Source organism: Stegodyphus dumicola, chromosome 2 (assembly GCF_044657685.1).
Source record: "Stegodyphus dumicola isolate Sdum_Otavi_A_Nest chromosome 2, ASM4465768v1".
In the NCBI taxonomy this organism is placed as follows: domain Eukaryota; kingdom Metazoa; phylum Arthropoda; class Arachnida; order Araneae; family Eresidae; genus Stegodyphus; species Stegodyphus dumicola.
In genome coordinates, this window is record NC_140769.1 from 98,006,227 (window position 1) to 98,027,793 (window position 21,567).

General features: G+C 32.0%; 1 protein-coding gene across 5 annotated transcripts in view; it reads left to right on the forward strand.

The window, feature by feature from the left end:
* Positions 1–21,567, forward strand: part of Rrp4 (exosome complex component Rrp4) — a 78,912-nt gene that overhangs the window by 39,938 nt on the left and 17,407 nt on the right. For 3 of the 5 annotated variants that reach the window (XM_035362973.2, XM_035362972.2, XM_035362975.2), the window contains exon 7: positions 785–913. In XM_035362973.2, coding sequence (XP_035218864.1) covers positions 785–913 — 129 coding nt within the window. Of the gene's footprint in view, positions 1–784; positions 914–16,932; positions 17,100–21,567 lie in introns of all 5 variants that reach the window. The other 2 variants (XR_015039506.1, XR_015039505.1) reach the window with 2 other exon arrangements.

The window sequence follows — 21,567 nt, forward strand, 5'->3', positions numbered from 1 at the left end:
GACAATAATAAATAATTTAAATTAGAATTCACAACATAAAATGTTACATCATTAGTGAGTTTACCTATTTTGCATGGTGTTTTAATAATTTTCACCACAGAAATCTGATTATATAAAGACAATAATTTGCTTGTAGGTTTATCAGAAATGATTTCATCTTGAATAGCAATACTATTAGAAATATTGTAAGGAAGAACGTTTACCTGTGAACCATTAGCTGTGATACCTGGTAAATTTTGTTGTCCAATTTGGACATTTAACTCATTTTTTTATGTTCAGACTTGGGCACTTTATTATGATAACTTAAAGAAGGGAATGGTTGATAATTAAGTGACCTGTACGGATACTGAATTGGTTGTGATTGCACACTTCTGAAATTTTGATACTGATGTTGATTGATGTTTTCAAAAATATTCATTTTGGAAAACAAAACAATGGTTTGAATCAGAGATTTCAGTAAAAGAAAGTAACTTCTCTATAGCAGGGCTTCTTAAACTTTTTTCAGTAGTAATCCCTTTTTATTATTAAGATTTTTTTGCAATCCCAGGACCTCATAATATTTATGAAAATTTTGTGGGACCATATAATTGTTGCACAAATCCGACATACGCATTAGCGAAACCGTCAATTTTTTCACTTCTACTGTAATGTACTATTTCAGTTTTAGGTCATTAACTTTAATTTCTAAATTATTTAATTTTCATTTGTATATAAACGTTTTATGTTTTTGTTATATCTGAATGCTATTTGTTTGTTTAGTTGCTAATAAAAAGTGTATTTTCAGTGTATTTCTAAAGTTGACCGAGAAAGCATTGCAAGGTTAAGAAACTGCATCTTGGCTTTGGCTAAGTATAACAAAATGCTATCAGACACAATTATATTGTATGCTTATAATGCATCATTATCTTATGAGGTAAGTTTTTTGATACTATACTTTTAAATAATTTTTTTATTAGAAAATTGGATTCAGATTAGTTAACTAATAAATGTAATATTTTTTCTCATCTTAAGAGAGGAAAACTGAAATCAAATTAAAGGTTTAATTTTAAGTGAAGTAAGCTAAAGCAAAATTGATATGTAAATTAAAATATTGTTACAAGCTGCGGGATCAGATCATTGATGTTTCTTTGAATAATAAGTCAGATAGGAAGAAGGAAAATTTATTTTGAAAATAAGCACAATAAGTAGCACACACAGTGCAATAATAAAACTGGAATTAAATCCAGGAGAACATGGATATGAAGCATTTCCTCAAATACTTTCATGTTATCTCCCCAGCGATAAGAAGAATCAAAACTGCTATGTTTGATAATAGCAGTTTTGATGCAGATAATAGCAAACATGTGTTTTATATGGCAGCCCAATGAGGGTTGTGCACATTCTGCCAGCATGTAATGGGGGTTACAGCCGAAAACGTCGTTGACGAAAACAATGCAAAGCGAAAACGTCTTGGTACAGAACATAGTGGGAGAAAATAAAGCAAAGAGAAAACATCACAGTTCTAAAATATCATGTTACAAAATATCTTGGTCGAAAATAAAGCGGTTAAAAAACTTCACAGTTAAAAAACATCGTCGTTGAAATTATTGTGGTAAAAAATAAAGTAACTACAAATCATCGCATGACTATAACATCTCAAACATACATTTTTTAGGCTTTAATAATTGTAAATGGATATTTACATAATGATTTTTGAGAGCAAGATTGAAAGGACAAGTTTTACTTTCATATTTTTTATTAATTAATAAATTTATAAAGAACAAAACAAGAAATTTAAACAAATAAGAAATAATTTTCACAGTGAGAGTATCAGTTAACCCTTTGCGACACGTATATTAAAAATATATTTTTATCTTTAAAAAAATGCCTTAGAATAAGTCAGATGGACTTACTTAAGTGCCTTTCAAGCTTGAAAAAAATTCTGCGCTTTTATTTTTTACGGGGGAAGGTGGAATACCGTTTGTCCCACCATGCAACTAGCACATGTCTTATACCATATTGGTATATAGCAGGAAAAAAAAAATCATATGTGGAATGAATAAACAAAATAAAGCATGCATTCTAAAATATTGATAATAAACACATTAAAATGCATTTTGTACAATATATTTAATATTTTTAAATTTTAGGAACAGAAGAAAATATTTTCTTGGATATTATTTTAAAATTAAAATTTGATACTTGTACATATGATACTAAATAAAATATTAAAATTGGCACTTGATTCAAAAACATTTATATATGATTAAAATTGAAAAACGTTATTTTTCATGAAACTTTGAAAAATATATTGTTTCATTCTCTTGTAAGCATAGAGGCACTTCACATGTTTTACACATCCAAAATGTTTGTCGTTCTTCTTTCAATGTGCTGCAATATGCACATCTTCTCCTGGACGTTCTCTTCCGCATGTGACTTACATTTTTTTGTCTCTTTTCTGGTTGTATGAACGGTTTTTTAGTTTTTATTTGAACTGGGGATTTCAATTTTCTTTTCAGTTCTTTCTTGCCTCCAAGTGCCATTAGACCTTCTATAACTGAGAGACGAAAATCTTTCATTGTTTTTACATCATGATTGGGTTCGCAAACAAACTTAAATAGAATAAATGCGTTTACTATACTCGCATCTAAAAAGTAAAAAAAGATCCTGTGTCACCATTTCTTGCTTTTGCAGTCTATTTCATATAGTAATTTCAGTTGATCAAATAAGTCGACATATCCCATATTCTTATTACATGAAATAATGCTGTTTGGGCATAGTACTTTTTTGTTTTTCCATCTCGTTCTTTTCTATTAATTTCTTTCATTTCAATTGCCTTTTCCAAGCAAGACAGGATAGAAACGGATCTTTTATCCATCCACTTTACGCAATAAATTGAATCATCGCTAACTGAAAAGTTTATATCTCTTCTCGACGTAAATTTGTCTTCTTTTAAATATTTGGGTAGATACTTCCGATTCATATTTACAGTGTCACATGCATAGATATTCTGTGTCTTTAAAAAGCAATACAAATTATAACTACTTCCCTTTCTTCTTCAGTAATAACTTCAACCTCAGTTATTCTCTCCTGAATTTCAATTTCATCTGAATCAGAACTGACATCTGAAGCATTTGAGTCACAATCGGATGGCAATTCAGCAAAAAGATCCAAAGCTTCCCGAGTTTTTAATTTTTTTCTAGACATTTTAGCACATCAGAGCATACAACGGATGTAAAAACGCAGGCAATCACGAAAAAAGTAGATGTAAAAAAGAAAAGAAAAAATAATCGTGAGTGCTGCCATCTATCGAGCGGAAATTTAAGTGTGTGGTGGGACAAATTTTAACCCACTTATATCAACCGCAAAATTAATGTTATAAAATATTGAATCCAATTAAGATTTTTGAAAATAAAATACCTTTGAATATTAAAAAGTATCATACATATCCTAAATTGTATACCAAAATTTTTTAAATATTGAAAAATTCGAGATACCTGAATATCACTCTTGTGATCCCATTTTGAATATTTTTTGCTTATAAACTTAAGCTCTGGTATAGTAGCGACATCTATTGAGAAAAATAATAACTAAAATCGATTACTTTTAAAAGATTAGAAAATTTCTAATGGAAATTGCTAACTGAGAAAATAAATATTAATTACACTCTTGTGATCCCATTTTGAATATATTTTGCTTATAAACTTAAGCCCTGGTATAGTAGCGACATCTATTGAGAAAAATAATAACTAAAATCGATTACTTTTAAAAGATTAGAAAATTTCTAATGGAAATTGCTAACTGAGAAAATAAATATTAATTAGGTGGGACACATATTGACCCACCATGCCGCAAAGGGTTAAAAGTGAAGAAAATAATCTCATAATTAAATTGACAATTTTTTATAGGTAAGGGCATATAGTTACTTAATCTTCCTTTTTCTGTACTTTTTTAGCTTATACTTTTCATGAAAAATTACCAGTAAAACTTTATGAAAAACCAATTTATTAACCTCTTCGAGCCGGGTAGCGAAAATGCGCGCTTATCGCGGAGGCCAGCAGTGTCTTCCGCGAGCGTCTCTCCTGGGGGTCTTTTTTTGCTACTAAGCCTAAATCCATGAAATCTCCGAAGTATCAACGCATTGTTTAATAATGCTCTATAGCGTATTTAAACGGATTATGCTTTATAAATATTTTATATATATATATATATATACTTTAATTACCTTATTTCTTGTTTAAATGCATATTTTACACATTTTATTTTAATTACTCACCATTTTATGACTTTTAACATTATACATCTGAAAACTAAATATATTACTTAAAATTCTCTTTTTGTATGAAAAATTTGAAAACAGGGATCTACACACAGTCACATGTTACATTCCTTGAACTCGTAATAACTCATTTGCCGTTTTGGAGGATTTTTCTGGGAATGTGAACAAACGAAGCATCGTCGTCTCATTTTCTTATCAGTCACTTCTGAAAAAAGTTTTGGAAAATGTCTTTCAGTTAATCTTTCAGAATCAATATCAGAATTTCAGAATCAATATCCGAAATATTTTGCATCATTTCTGCTATTTCATGCTCTGTTAAACATTTTCGATGCTTCGACATTGAAACAATAAAAACAGAAAGAATTCACGTCTAACAAGATCTAATTATTTTCTAAAAACTGAACTGTAAACCGAAATACTCAACGCTTTAGCACATATAAAACTTCTACTTACAATAAACAACTACCACGTGCGAATAAAGTGCGATTTAAAGAGACGTCATAAATCACGCCATTCGGAAACATTTAGTTCCCCGTTTGTTTATATAATCAAAAACACGTGTATGTGAGTCATGCTTCTCTCATTTCGAGTAGAAGGTCTAATCTACATGTATCTAAAACCATATGGACATACAGTGCCATCTTGTGGCAGAAATTATAGTTTGAAAAACGTTCCAAGGTAGCAAGCGGCACAAATACATGACATTCGGTAGAAAACGCAATAATGCTCTTGCACGCCTGCGTGTCGGCCGGTAGATAAGTGTGTCCGTTGCTGGCACGTATACGTGACAGTCAGCGCGAAGGGGTTAGTGACCTTAGTTAGTTAACTATATCAGTTTAAAATTCTATTAAATGCTATAAATTGAACTAATTTTCTATGCATAAGTTTCCATTTTACATTTTCAGCAAATATTTATTAGTTAATCAAAAATATGAAAGTAAAAATTATTCTTCTTTCCATCTTGTGCTCACAAATCATTATGTGAGTATCCATTTACATCCATTAAGGCCTGAAAAACGCATGTCTGTTATGTTATCATCGTGCGATGATTTGTAGGTACATTATTTTTTCCATGATATTTTCGAACTGCTTTATTTTCGACCACAAAGTTTTCTTCGTGATGTTTTTGGCGAACATCTGTAATGGGCGCCATTTTGGAATCTCATAAAGCAAAGGATTAAATTATATGAAAATGTACAGTGAAATTGCCAGCAAAATGTTGAAATACAAGTAGGAAATTAGTTTGAGAATAGGCAAAAATCGTTTACGATAGCTGTTCACTTTATTTATTGCTTATCTAAAGAATATACGTCTGGTAAGTTCTGTCAGTCTTACAGTTCTTGTTGTCTTGATTGTTTCCTAACACAATTACTGATTAATGTAATTATTAGTTGAATGCCTAATATGAAAAAAAAATTAAAAATTGGTATTTCTGAATAAAAGATTTCTGATGTTTTTTCATTGTTGAATTCATCGACCTATATTCCACATTCTCTGATGTTGTAAACAAGTTGATGTGAACATGGAGAGACGTGCTACCCACTTTGCTCTGCAATACCAAGAATTCTGCTGTCTGATTTTTTTTTTATATATATATATATATATATATATATATATAAGTTAAAATAGGTTGGTATGTACATAAAGAGCAATGCCAATTTGCTCTGCAATGCTGAGAATTCTTGAGTTCTCTGACCTTTTTTTCAAAGTTAAAATAGGATACTGTCAATTAAAACAGTACCAATTTGCTATTATTGCCGAGAATTCAGCAATTTTCAGATTTTTTTTAAATAGTTAAAATAAGTTGCTGTGCACATGGATCAAGAAAATGCAACGTTAAGTGTTTTATTGTGGATGTTTGTTGTATTTCTAATTTAGTTAATTTGTTGCTGTTTTATGAAATTTTGAGGCTTTTGTTACGGATGCTTGTTTTATATAACTTTTACTCTTTCATTATAGATGTTTCTTGCATTTTTAATTTTGTTAGTTAATTGCTGTTTTATGTAATTTTCAGTGCGCTATTTTTTAACATATCTTAAATGGGTGTTTTCTCACAAAACTCTCACCATACAGTGGGTGATTTTTTGCAAGTCGTGCTCAAATTACTACTGCTTTGTAGCAAAACTATTGTCTGTTAAAGTGTCAAAAAATAACATTTTCTCAAAAAAAAAAAAAAAAAGCACTTTCCTTTGTGCAAGGATGAATTTCAAAGTTTATACACATACTGCATTGCACTGCATGTTTTCTTGATAAACTACACACGACATTGCTACAAACCTTTTTCCTTTTTTTTAGTGCCCATGATGGGTTCTAATGTATGTCTTATCTTTCCATGAAAAGTCTCTGTCAAAAATTGCACTTTTTTGCTTTTTTTCTAATGCCAAATGTTGATGGTATATAGAGTTGATGGACGGCTGCAGGAGACAGATACATTATCCTATCTCCAAAAAGAAACTGGCACATCACAGATCAACTGGTAGCAAAGAGTTTCTTGCTACTTCAGGATACCAGATCTCTCTAAAAGCAGTAACCAGATGTTTAGGAGAAGGACTAAATGTCCATTATATATGTTTCATTGTTCAGACAGCACCAAACTGCCCATGTACAATGGTTTTTATGAGCATCCCAACAGGACTAAAAAGGACTGGGCTTGCGTATTCTTTTTGGGGAAGAGTAGCTTTGGTCTGTCATTGGCTTGTAGATACCCAATGATCTGGGGCCACTAACTGAGAGTAGAACTGCTTATCATCCAGACAATATCCAATAAAGGGAACGACAAGCGAGCTGCATTATTGAGGTATGGGTGCCAGCATCAACGTCAATGACAGCACATCCTGATATGTGTTTATGACTACGACCGCCCAACAGTACATTTGCAGTTTTACTGCCTTATTTTTACCTTTTCCATGGTGCTTTTAGTGATAAATCTAATATTTTAGTGTAGCATATATAATATATATACTACACTATCTGGAATGTTTTCTGTATTTATTCTTATGTAGTCTAAAAACTCTTAGATGACTTGTGGATTGTTTACTGTTGACTATTCTTCTGCAGAATCAGAATCTTCCGAATCTGGGCTTAAATCAGAAGTGTTTGAAATTCTTGGTTGGAAAGAAGATTAAGGATGTTATAAAGTTTCGCTGTCACGAAAATCATCATTCGTGAACTTGTTCTTGCAGGAATCATTTGACAGACTCTCTGCACACAAGTCTTAATTATCATATTCCAGGGTTGCCACTCTACCTGGAAAGCTGGAAAAAGTCAGGTAATTTGGAAATTGACCAAAAAATTCAGGGAAAAGTCAGGGAATTTAAGTGTTTTAGTCAAAATCTGGAAATGTCAGGGAATTTCATACAAGGATCCCGCCAAAAAAGGCGAGTTTTGCACCGACGTCGGAAAAGATCACTTTTTTGGTGAATTGTGTATCACGTGAGTGTCATTCGGGCAGCTGGCATAGAGCCAATTTTCGCAGCTCCAATTTGATTGTCTTTTTAGAAAGGCAAAGCAAGTTTCCCGCAACGTTTGGTTTCCAGTAACCTTGAGAATCGCATGTGCAGTGCATGAACTAAAGAAAGTACCTGTTCTCATATAAAACAAAATGGGTTTAATCCTAGTATACGGTACCATGAAGGTTAGAATCAAAAAATATGTATTGTTAAGAAGGAAAACCTCTCTGCAACAGACCAAGGTTTGGCAACAGACGTGGCTCCGTTCCATCATAGCGGGAAACAGCTGTGCATGCGCCAAAGCTCGAAACCGGTGTCGAAGTTCGAAGGTCACGTTATCAAGAGTTCATAAAATGAATGTCGTTTAAAATTTCTTTAAACTCTTAAAGGAAAAGAACATATTTTTTGGTGCAAGTAAATTAATTCATGGATTAGTTATTTTGAGGGGGAAAAAAATCTACGAAAATCCGCTTTTAAAATTATTGTGAAAAATCCAAGAAAAAAACGTTCTTTGATAAAACGTTTCTTTTTGGATTTTTCGCAGTAATTTAAAAACGGATTTTCGTAGTTTTCTTTTTTTGTCAAAGAACGTTTCTTCTTAACACGTGTTTCTCAATTTCCTGTACACATCGCGGAGAGGGAAATTCTGGCCGCCAGGTTCCGTCGCCAAATCCCTTGGCAAATTTTCCCTCCACTTTTTACATAGACGTTCTTTGGTTAGAATAATCTCCATGTATGGTACAGCGGGATTTGGCGACATGATGATGAGCAGTAAACGGGTCATTTTGTTCTTGGCGACAATTTTCAAAATCATGCGAAGGCCGTATCGTATACTAGGATTTTACCGCAAAATCTTTTTTTTTTTTTCCTTTTCTTTTTAATAAATACGTTGTCATTTTGCAGTAAAATAAAAAAATAGTAATCAATCATCTAGGATAACCATGTAATATAACTATTCGCTAAAATATCGTTTATTATTCTAATTAAATTTTTAAGAAATTATCTTTATTTTATGTTATTCATATCATTTAATGTTGCTTCTTCCCTCTAAATTTATTTATCATTAGTAAGTAATATTTCCAAATTTCAGGAAATTTTCTCTGGCATAATCCTGAAATTAATTCTAGCAGTATGATGACATCACGAAATTTAATGCACATATTTTTTCCTTATGTATGCTGCGAAATAAATATTAAATACCTCAATTTAGTAAAAAAATATCATTAAATAGATTTCTTTCTTTCGTTTAGCTGCAGAATGTCTGCAAAAAAAAAGCCTTATTTTATTCCAGATTAGGCAGATTCTAATCTCAATCTTCAACTCCTATTATAATAATATTTGTGTTTTCAAGTGTTAAGGTGCCTTTTAAGAATACACCTCACACAAATTAAATTTACCTAAAATCTAACCTAACTTTTAGCATTGCATTGTGATTTATAAGAACCGGATTAGTCTCGTGTTGAACTGGGGATGATCATGAATAATAATTAAATAAAACATACAGTTGTTATCCAATGTATATATCTTGAATTTTATTAAGTTTTTTTAAGTGGAAAAGTAAACAAAATTATCAAACAAAGTGTACCAAGAATAATTAAGAATAAATGTCCTCTGAGCTTTATTGAATAATTAAGTGAATTTGCTACACAGTACAAGTAATACCATAATTAATTTACCTCTTAGCACAGCCAACGTACATTACGCGGATAGACTGGAATTTTCTCGAAATATACCTGGCAAACCTGGAAAAGTCAGGGAATTTTATTCTCCTGTTTGAGTGGCAACCCTAATATTCTGTCTATCATGGCTCATTTTTAGGAATTTACTGTAAAAATGTCAAGTTATTATAGAGAAAATCTCTTTCTCAGCAATAAACCCACTGATAGTTACTAATTCAGAAGTCAAACAACAAAAATCAGTGTTATATTTACAAAATTTTCACAGGACTAGTTTCGATGGTTTTACCGAACCACCATCTTCAGCTGCAAAACCGCAAATGAACCAGATAGGAAATAATGATTAGATAATATAAGGAAGCCTGGACAAGAATAAGCAAGTGGCGCCATCTGTTGCTGAAACCAGAACTAAAACATAATTTCTTTAAAGGCCGAAGGCAAATTTGGATTCGAATTAGGATCGTTAACTAGAACAGAAAGATTTTTATGAATGTAAAATGCCTTTAGAAAATCCAGTTCTCCAATGGAAGATGTTTTTTGAATAATTTTGGCAGCAGAAAAACTGAAAGTGTGGTTTTCGGACCAACAATGTTGAGCAACAGAAGACTTCTGTGTTTCCTTTTTTCTAACATATGCCTCATGTTCTTTGACGCGAAATTTTAAGGCTCTCTTAGTTTGGCCAATGTAAATTAAACCACACTGGCAAGGAATTCTATAGATACCTCAGGAATTCATATCCGGAATGGGGTCCTTGAGTATGGAACTCGGAATTTTATTGATGGGAGAATAAACAACCCGAAAGTTAAATTTCTGCAAAATATGTGCAACTTTATAGCTAATTGATGGAAAGAAGGGAATGACAACAGAATTTTTATAATCTCCTAAAACAAGAGTGAGTCTTTTAGTGTGTTGAGGTGAGAATTTTTTAACTGCTTGATTAATAATGTTGGGTGGAAAGCCCCTGTCAATAGCTATTGCTTTTAAATAATTTAGTTCTTCATCAAGGGCAAGTTTGGAGGAGCAAACTTGAAGAGCACGGAAAACATAGGAATAAAATGAAGCTAACTTTTGTTTAATCGGATGGCATGATTTAAAGTGTGGTGGAAGGCAAACCGATGAAGGTTTACGGTAAACCGTAGTACTGAAGTTGGATGTGTTACGTGTGACCAGAATGTCGAGAAACGGAAGAGAATTGCAAGTCTCAAGTTCAAAAGTGAACTGAATAGCAGGATCAATAGAATTCATTGTTGAAAGAACTTTATTTAAATCATCTTTTCATCTTTATTACCTTTAAACAGAGTAAAAGTATCGTCTACGTAGCGGAACCATGCCGGGAAGTTCAAAGTTTCAAACAATTTTGATTTATAATAATGCATGTAGATATCAGCCAGGATGGGACTGAGGGGGCTTCCCATGGCTAATCCCTCAGGTTGCTTGTAATATTTATTTTGGAAAAAAAAAAAAAAATGTGTTTGTTTCAAACAGAGTTGAGTGAGAGAAATTAGCTCATCAATTTCGATGCAAGAGAAATGAAATTCGCAAAGTCTGGTTTCTAGACATCTTAATGCACCCTCCACTGGGACATTGGTGAATAATGATTTTACATCAAAAGAAACCATGAGTAAATTACTAGGAGAAATGTTTTAAACTTTTTTTACAAACGCTATTGAATTTTTTATGGTGTAAATGTTATTGTCTAATAGAGTTGAAAATCTAGAAACTAAATATTTAGCTAATGGATACGAGGCAGTACCTAAATTTGATACAATAGGGCGGATAGGAATACCACTTTTATGAATTTTGGGAAGAGCATATAATCTGGCACAATTCGCAACAGACGGAGACGATACTTTTACTCTGAAGGTAATAAAGATGATTTAAATAAAGTTCTTTCAACAATGAATTCTATTGATCCTGCTATTCAGTTCACTTTTGAACTTGAGACTTGCAATTCTCTTCCGTTTCTCGACATTCTGGTCACACGTAACACATCCAACTTCAGTACTACAGTTTACTGTAAACCTTCATCGGTTTGCCTTCCACCACACTTTAAATCATGTCATCTGACTAAACAAAAGTTAGCTTCATTTTATTCCTATGTTTTCCGTGCTCTTCAAGTTTGCTCCTCCAAACCAGCCCTTGATGAAGAACTAAATTATTTAAAAGCAATAGCTATTGACAGGGGCTTTTCACCCAACATTATTAATCAAGCAGTTAAAAAATTCTCATCTCAACACACTAAAAGCCACACTCTTATTTTAGGAGATTATAAAAATTCTGTTGTCATTCCCTTCTTTCCATCAATTAGCTATAAAGTTGCACATATTTTGCAGAAATTTAACTTTCGGGTTGTTTATTCTCCCATCAATAAAATTCAGAGTTCCATACTCAAGGACCCCATTCCGGATATGAATTCCTGGGGTATTTATAGGATTCCTTGCCAGTGTGGTTTAATTTACATTGGCCAAACTAAGAGAGCCTTAAAATTTCGCGTCAAGGAACATGAGGCATATGTTAGAAAAAAGGAAACACAGAAGTCTTCTGTTGCTCAACATTGTTGGTCTGAAAACCACACTTTCAGTTTTTCTGCTGCCAAAATTATTCAAAAAACATCTTCCATTGGAGAACTGGATTTTCTAAAGGCATTTTACATTCATAAAAATCTTTCTGTTCTAGTTAACGATCCTAATTCCAATCCAAATTTGCCTTCGGCCTTTAAAGAAATTATGTTTTAGTTCTGGTTTCAGCAACAGATGGCGCCACTTGCTTATTCTTGTCCAGGCTTCCTTATCTTATCTAATCATTATTTCCTATCTGCTTCATTTGCGGTTTTGCAGCTGAAGATGGTGGTTCGGTAAAACCATCGAAACTAGTCCTGTGAAAATTTTGTAAATGTAACGCTGATTTTTGTTGTTTGACTTCTGAATTAGTATTTATTCGGCGTGTTATTGTGTCTTAACCACTGATAGTTCTAAAAAAAAAAAAAAAAAAAAAAAAATTGTCTTCTGGTTAGTCATTTTCCATTTTAAGATGTGTTAAAATGGCTAGTGTTTTTCACATGGTAGGTTGGTGAAAAAATAATTACCAATGAATGCCCTTTCTTCGTTAACATACAAAATAAATCTTAAAATTCCTCAACTTGCTCTCAGGATAGATCCTAACTCGTAATTCGAGTTCTGAACACAAACATGCTGTATTAGATCACGTATACCTTTTGTTATTACCATACAATTAATTTAGTTATGATGTCAGGAGTTAACAAGTATTCAGTTTTGTGAGCTGAAGCTTCCCTCAGGTAAATTGCAACATAATGGCTGACTGAAATAAGTGAACCAGTTCCTTGTTATTTTACCTTAACATTAAAATCAACGTATGCAGAAAAATTATGAAAACTGATAAAAGTTTGTTCATAAAAAGGGAAAAGAATAATAGTGGCCATGTTCTTCTCCCATGATGAACTCTTAGAGGATTTTGTTATAAAATGTTTTCTTCTTGCTGTTTTCACTTCTTCCGTTTCATCTAGTGTGAAGCCAAAGTCATGGGTTAAGAGATACCAATGTGGTATGGCTTTAATTGAGGAGTACCAATGTTTGTTCTGCTATTTTGTTGATTCCCAAAGATAAGCATTTTGAAAATAGTAACCATATTTAATATTTAGCTATTAAAAAAAACCCCAAAATATTTGCTATCTGAAAACACAAACTACATGCAGAGGTGAAATGTAAACTTCATTCATATGTGCAGATCAGTAACCACATATATTGAATTAATTCATGTGTATCAGCAACCATTTTTATCTCAAGTGCATTACCTTGTACTTATTACAGTACTTTATTAATTTTCAGTTATGTATCCAAGTTTCTATTAGTAACTTCCACTATTATGCAGAAAAAGATTGATAGCATGAAACTGAATTTGGAATCTGCTGATGTGGTTTATAAATAAAGTTTCTGATAGAACATGTTATTCTGTACATCTTTAAAATGTATAGGGAAAATAAGCATGTAATGGGGAGATTTTTACTAGAAACTTAGTGAATGAAAATAAAAGGAGGATAAGAAAAAGGTAAAGGCGAAAGGAAACCATGTCTATGAAAATAAACTTTGTGTCATGTTTGTGATTAGTTCAAAAGTTAGTTGTTTGCTATCTGATGACGTACACTACCAAGTCCAAATCTCGATGTCTAATGTACAGATTTATCTAATATCTGGACATCTTGCCCACCCCAAAAGAAAAAACTAAATATTTAAAAAATCTAAGAATGGAGAATATAATACTAAATAAAAGGTGCAAGTCTCTAGTAAATGTGATTTCCCCCCCCCCCCGGCGGAGATTCTAGCATATCACTTTTGACTGGAACAGCCATGATTTTTCAGTAAAATACCTGGAAATAATGGAACAATTTGGAATTTGCTAAAAGGTGAAAAGGTAGCGATCATATTTCTTCAAGAAAAGGTATTCTATGTTAAGAAAAATTTTAACTCAAAGCCCAAATGGCTGTGCTGCTTATGTTAACCCCAAAATTAAAAATAAAAAAACAATCTTCTGAACACAAATATGCTTTATTGGATCACATATACTTTTTGTTATTACCATACAATTCAATTACTAACAGTGTCAGTAGTTAACATTTATTCAGTTTTGCAAGCTGGAGCTTGCTGGAGATCGCAACACAGTGGATAACTGGAATAATTGCATGAGAGGTATAGGCCAGTTTCTCTTTATGTTATCCTAGCAATAAAATAGATGGATGAAGAAAATTTTGAATACTGATGAAAAGTTATTCACAAAAAAGGAAGGATGACATTGGCTATGTTTGTCACCAGCCGACTAGGGAGTGACATCGTGGCCAGTGACACTACATTGATTGGAAATTTTATTGATGTTGGCCAGGATCATATTTGGCCCTTGAGTAATTGTGGGAGGTTTAGCACTTTTTATCTAATCTTAACAATAAATGGTACCCTAATATTGCCATGTCTAGCAGTCATTTGAATAGATTTAAACTGATGATCTAAAATCTGGATGTTGTCGATAGCCAGAATTACCGAAGTCCTGACAATTTAAGATCTCAGACTTTGTACTGTGTGTATTTTGGTAATATACCCATTTGCTTCAAGTATATGAGAAACAAGAAGTATACAGTGCCACCCAAAGCTACAAATAGTTTCACATTTAAAAAAATAGTGTTTTCAAGGAAACAATGGAAGATTAATTGAAAAAGCTAAACAAAGTTAGATTTGACTATATAACCTGTAATATAATAATATAGTGTGTATAACACTTAAATAGAAATTGGTATGCAATTTTATTTCCATCTGTGATTTGAAATAAAAATGAAAATTCTTTGATGTTTAAAATACAGTAGACCTTTGCCTAATGTGGGAGTTACATCATTAATACATAACATGTCCAGCAGAATCGCATCCCACAATGTTTTCTATGGAAAAAAAAATGTTTAGTATAATTCTGATTAAGGAAGTATCTATAATTTGAACAAACCTAAATATTGTGGTAATAAAAAAGGAAAAACAAGGTAAATGATATTGGAAGGCTTTTGTTACTGCTTAATAAGTACATGATGCAAATGGTAGGGACTGTGGAGTTTTTCAATGCCTATCATGGTTTTCTTCTTTCTTCATTTGGATCAATCTCCAGTTCAAAATCAGACTGTTAGTGTGCCTTTTTTAACAATTCATTTTACTTTACATAAGTACTTCATCACTGCTTTCACTAGTGGCTTGTGTTATGTTATAAGATATCCAATTTATCATTTCTTGATTGATTCTCTGATTTCTTCTGCTTCCATAACTGAAAATTCCTTCACTGTTATTTGCTTTTGTAATTTGTACAATTTCTTGGGCTTCATTTTTAGTCAATAAGCCTTAATTGTTGATAAATGAATACTGGATTGAGTGTGAATAAAATTCTAGCATTGGACAAATTAAATGGAAACAATTACAATAATGCCTATATGCGAAATCGTGTTTAGCAAATCCATGCTCGGCGAGGGTTGACTGTAATTTACGATGAAGCAATCTTGAACTTGAAAATATGGGTAACATTTTGATCGTAAAATCACATATCAGCTCGCTGTGTGAATGTATTTTTAATGCTGTTTTTGCAGCTTTTCTTTTTCATAAGAAAAAATAATTAATGCATTTTTAACCATAGGTGTTCTATAGCATTAACCAATTATTATGGTTTGAAACTTTAACTTCTTTCGAAATTCTCACGAGAATGTAAATTGTGTATTAAGTTGAGGGTTTAAATGTTTTAGACTTAGAACTTCTGGCAACTCCGCATTGCAATTACTATCATGCAATTGCTATGTACCATTAATTATCTTGAGCTAGGTTAAGTAATCTAATTTGTGTGTAATCTTGTGTTATGTTAAATATCTGCAAGTAGAAGAGGTTTGTACTGCAAGAAGGGTTTTCTGTTCATTTAAGATTTAAATAAAACATTTATTTTAACCTTTTTATGGCTTGGTCATTTGCTTCAGGCTAAAGCAATAACTCTTTTGCAATCTTGTATGGTCTGCTTGACATTGAGATAAGCTTCTAGATGTAGCAGAGCTCGACAAACCTTAGTTGTTTAATTAGCTTTTATCCTGTGAATCATGGATGATATTTTTGTTTACATATCATATAAGATTTTAATTGTTAGTTGAAATTTTATTATTTGCTCCATGTATTTTCTCTGAGACTTATGTGATATATTGTTGAATGTTTTCATTTTGACCAGTGGTTCCCTAACTTTTCCGAGGTGTGGTGCCTTTTCTTAATTGAAATTCCCCTCCCTGTTCTAAACCTTAAGTAAAAACTCGTGTATATTCATCATTTAGCATTTTTTTAAACTTTATTAACATTAAATTAATGATTGATGGATGAACCTGCAAATCACTGTACATTTTCTCAAATCATGCAATTAAACTGGAAACTCTCATTTCGAGATGTGGCGTTTCGCCTTTTCTCAATTAAAATTTCTCCTCCGGCTCCAAACCTTAAGTAAATGTATGACTAATTGTAAGTAAGAGCTAAAAATAAATAAAACTCATGTATATTCATCATTTAGCATTTTTTGTATACTTTATTAACATTAAATTGATTAATGGATGAACCTGCAAATCACTGTACATTTTCTCAAATCGTGCAATTAAACTGGAAACCCTCATTTCCTTTTCTGCATTGGTTTTTGCTCTATACTTGCTTTTTATTACAGAAACTGCCCAAAACTCAAGCTTCACACAAATACAATGTTCAAATGGAATCGAAATCTGATGAGCCTTATCACTTAAAGGGGTTATTCATTTTTTTATTGAAATCTAAAATTCTGTCAATTCCAAGCTGCCAAATTTTACTTTCTAACTGTTGTTGCAAAATAACTCGGTAAGATTTTCTTCTTCTACTGAAGTAAATTCAGACGAAGCATAAGTATTAAATAAATCTTGAATCCATGCAAACCTGTCAAAATTTTCATTTTGAAAGTATTTATCAAATCAAATAATTAGCTGTGATAAGTACCCAAGGTTCTTTAATATACTAAGGTTAGGCCAGGAACGGAAAAAGCGTGCCATTGGTTGCTGGTAGTGACGTCACCCGGGAGACAAGACGCATCGGCCGACGTGTCTGCTACATGATTTTGGTAATGGAAAAAATGTAAACTAAAGCAAAATGATCATTTTATATGTGGTAGATACGCCAGAAATACCGGGTATGTACTTTTCGATTAAGTATTTTGTTAGAGAAAATGTTTATTTTATGCACAGAATTCATACGAATGCTGAAAATAATTGTAAACATTAAATTCTTTTCGTAAAGGAAAGCATTAGAAAATGAAAAACAATATTTAAGTTAATTAAGGGAAATAAATATTGTAAAACAAGGTATTTTTCAATATTTTTTCCTAGTATTGTTTGCACTAAATAAATCTTGTTGAACAGAACACATGATGGCATAACTGCTAAGACCATGGTAAAAACATAATCAAAAAGTATTATTCTATTTATTTTCATTGCTCATGCACTTTTTTTAATACAAATGAACTTTGACATTTCATGAGAAATATATGATCGTGATTTTCAGTTTAAATTACATATCTCAAGCAAAAATATATATAAAAAGATTTGACTTAACAAATTCATATTTTAATAACATAAAATTCTACAAATTTCTTAATATCCATCATTATACTTTTAAATAGTATACTTATCACATTCTTTTTAAAGTGAAAAGTCACTTCATACTGATTCACTTCAGATTTTAGCAGAAGTGCGTATATTTTCAGTATAATCTAAAAGTACTCTTATAATCCCTTACACTCCCAAGATTTCTATATAACATTTATCTTGACGTGATTATTTACTATAGTACATAATCTTCAATATTGGCATCCTATTCTTCCTTCCATAAATTAAAAATGGAACAATTAAAATACATTTTCTTACACATATACACACAATAGTAATAATAATAAACTTGCCTTACATCTTAGTTTCAGCCCACCAGCGGGCCGAGTGGTAAAGTCGCTGAACACTGGTAGTTCGGTCCGAATCCCGCGAACGGGCTGGCTGCATGGGTGTTTTCGTGGTTTTCCTCATGCGTAACGTGTATACAAGCCAGTTTCCCTGAGAAAGTCCTCCACGAAGGCATCACACCTATTACGCAGATAGCCCTAGTGTGCTTTGCCATAATTAAATACACCACCACATCTTAATTTCAATTCAGCCTGTACACAAATTAAATATTTTTAATTACTAATGTATTTTTATCAGGTTGTTTCTTAAAATACTTTTGTTATACTCGAAATATGTGTTCAGTATTGAATTATTTTTCTTTCTCTTATAATTAAAAACAAGTTATATGGAATCAAAATTAAAACATATGTAGCAGTTAAATAACACTGAACAGAATATCTTACTTACTCTTTCGCTATTTGTATTTTAGCATTATACACAGATTTGTTTTCCTTCAGGTTCAAGCATGTGTAAGTTATATTAATTAAATTACATCACACATACCTGTATGCATCAGTTAAATAACACTGAAGGAAACATGTCACTCACTCATTCGATGTTTGCATCAGCGTGGTCGAAAAATTGTTCTTTCCTCACGGTGAGGCATGTATCAGTTTACTTAGTTCGCAAAGCTTAACCCATACGCTGCTTCAATACATATAATTACGTTTGGGATATAAAGAAAGTAACCAAAACATGTGAATGAAGTTGGATACGCGAATTTATTAAGTAATCATTCAGGTACTTAGTATTGGTAAACATGACACTGAGTTTAAATATCTCACTCAAGTCTCATACGCAAAATGAAGATTATGATAAAAAATGATTTAAAATGAGAAATTTTTCAATTTAAATGTAAAATAGCAGTAAAATGAAAAATAAATGTAAAATTACATCACAGTTATGTGTGAAAACTACATAAATTCATTAAAAAATAGTTATTTTATCTGGTTGTAAAGAGTGTTTTCCGCCAAAAAACGTATTAACGTGTATAATTCTGACACAACGCTATAGCACAATTTGCTACTTCTGCCTAGGTATAATAGCAAATTAACAACACAAATCAAATCAAACTGTTGATGCAACGAAAGTAAACAAACGCCAACAACTAACGCTGTCACCCACATGACGTCATGTGTATGTGGCATAACTTTCTCCCTGCACTGCGCATCGCTCTTGGCCCCCCCCCCTAAGTAATCATTCAAGTACCCTTCAGAGATGGTTTTTATATCTTTAGAAAGATTGAGAGATTGAGCTCATTTGACATCAAAAACTTCTCTTATATAAAAAATAATCTTTGCCTGCATCTCTGTTCAATTTTCTTCGTCATAGTTTGAGTTTTTTTTTTATAAAAGATGATATTTTTTTCCTTTGACTTCAAAAGGTGCATGTTTTTCTCTGCACAATGAGACTGAGGAAATTCAGCTTTTCAAAAATATATGAATATGCCAGTTTTATTAAAGAATCTGCATCAGTAAAATCATCTGCAATTTTGAATCCTTCCTCTTTAAGGAAAATAAAAATTTCTGCCTGCAATTCAAAGGAAAGGGATAAAACATTGCTACGAGAGAACCATCATGCATTGCTATATAATACAACAAATATGAGTGTTGGGCTCCCACATCCTCTCGCAGTTTTTTAACCTCTTCGTCATGTATAGCGCGTCTAGCATATTCAAGGCAAACTTCTGTAGGGCGGCCATAATGCACTTCAAGCATTCTTCTACTTTTTAAATGTTTAAAACGCTTTGTAAATGTTTACTTGTTTGGGTTTTTATTTTTATTTGTTCTAATACTTCCTAGAGGGCAGCACTAATCAGGCATTCTATTCCTAATTGAATTTACCTTGGGTTTTATGAATATTCGTGCCATTTTGCATAAGATACTTGATAGCGGAAGATGGCTTCAGCGTCTACTTAGCAAAAAAAGAGAAAAAAACGGGATTATGAAGCGGAAAGACAAGAAGGATATATGTTTGATGAGTACAGTCTATAACAACTCAACTGATATTGAAACATGGAATAAATCTATAAAAAAAATAATAATTGTAAACGATTATAACAACAAAATGGAAGGAGTGAACCACCTAGATCAGATGCTATCAAATTATCCTGCTGGGAGAAATAAGTTAAAATAGTTTTAAATAATAAGATATTATTTAAAACTATTTTGACATTTATTAGACATGGCCATGTTTAACGAATAGCTTTTGTACAAGAAACATGGTGGCAAGTAGATAACTTGTCTTTCAGGCTTGATCTTGTAGACAAAATCATTGATAAATATTAGAAGCCAACAACAAATGCACAAAAAGTGTTATTTGAGCAGCTGTGATGTATCATGTCTTACCGAAAGGCACTTTATAGACTACATTCCACATACTGAAATTCAGAAAGAAACAAGAAATGTTACATTTGTTGTAGAAAAACATTGTTGTTAGGGAAAATGGTGCACAAAGAAACGCGATAACTAAAGAATGTGATGTAGGATGTGTGCATTACCCTATGTTTTAGAGCTTTCATACTGTGAAAAATTTATAAAGAAATGGAGTTATTTATTCAAAAAAATGTAAGAACAATTTGAATATATTTTTAAAAATAATAATCATGTTTTATTTCCTTGTAACTTTACTTAATATTCATTTACATTCATCTAATGCAAATGGATGGAAAGTGATATCTGTACAGGGAAAACAACACTACATGCGGTGAAAGCAGGGGCCCCCTGGAGAGAAATTTTTGCAAACAGGAGAGGATGGCGAAAGAATTAAAAAACCTTGCTATCAGTGAATGAGATTTTATAAAATTTATCACATTCACTACACATTCTAACACCTGATTCAGTGCAGGACTCAGATGCTTTGATTTAATCCATTAACCGCCAAAACTACAAGGAATGTTTCTTTTCTCATGAAAATAATAATAAATATTAAATTAAGCATTTATAACATAAATTTACATTAAAAATAAAAAAATTTGCTCTTACGTGTGGAAAAAGCGAGTGTTGTGTTCGCGCAACGTCAGTGGAATAAGACTACGGATGTTTAGTGAGTAGGACTGTACTCGTATGATGTTTCTTTTGAGTGGAGCGCAGGATTACTTTTTAGCTGTATAAATCTACAAATCACTTTACTTGTAATTAATTGAATATTAAAATATACATTGTATTTCTTTTACAAATACAGATTATTTCATTTGAAAGATTCAGACATGAAAAGCTTGATTACAATCATGATGTAAAGCTACATTACATACTTTGCATCTATAAACAGTCTGGCTATGGTACTCTTTACAGCAAAGTCTTTTGTTATCAATGGACTTTACGATAAAATGTCTACCATCTCCATGCAGTGGTTTTTGAATGCTGAATTTACTAGGTCTTCCCGTTACTGATCTATTTCTGGCTAATTCTACACTCTCAATAGGAGTTTGCAAAAGGAATAATGCATTCTTGTGTCTGAAATCTAAAAGAGACTTAAATTTCCAGTAGTAAAAAGTGGTGATATTTAGTAAGATTAAATACGGTCTCACCTCATATAATTTATCAGTATTATCAATTTTACTATTGTCAAATGCAAATTCTGCTTCATATTCCTGTACTGCAAACGTGTATCAATTCTTGTACAACAGGAACAGAAATGCCCTTATCAAAAGACCAATACATTTTT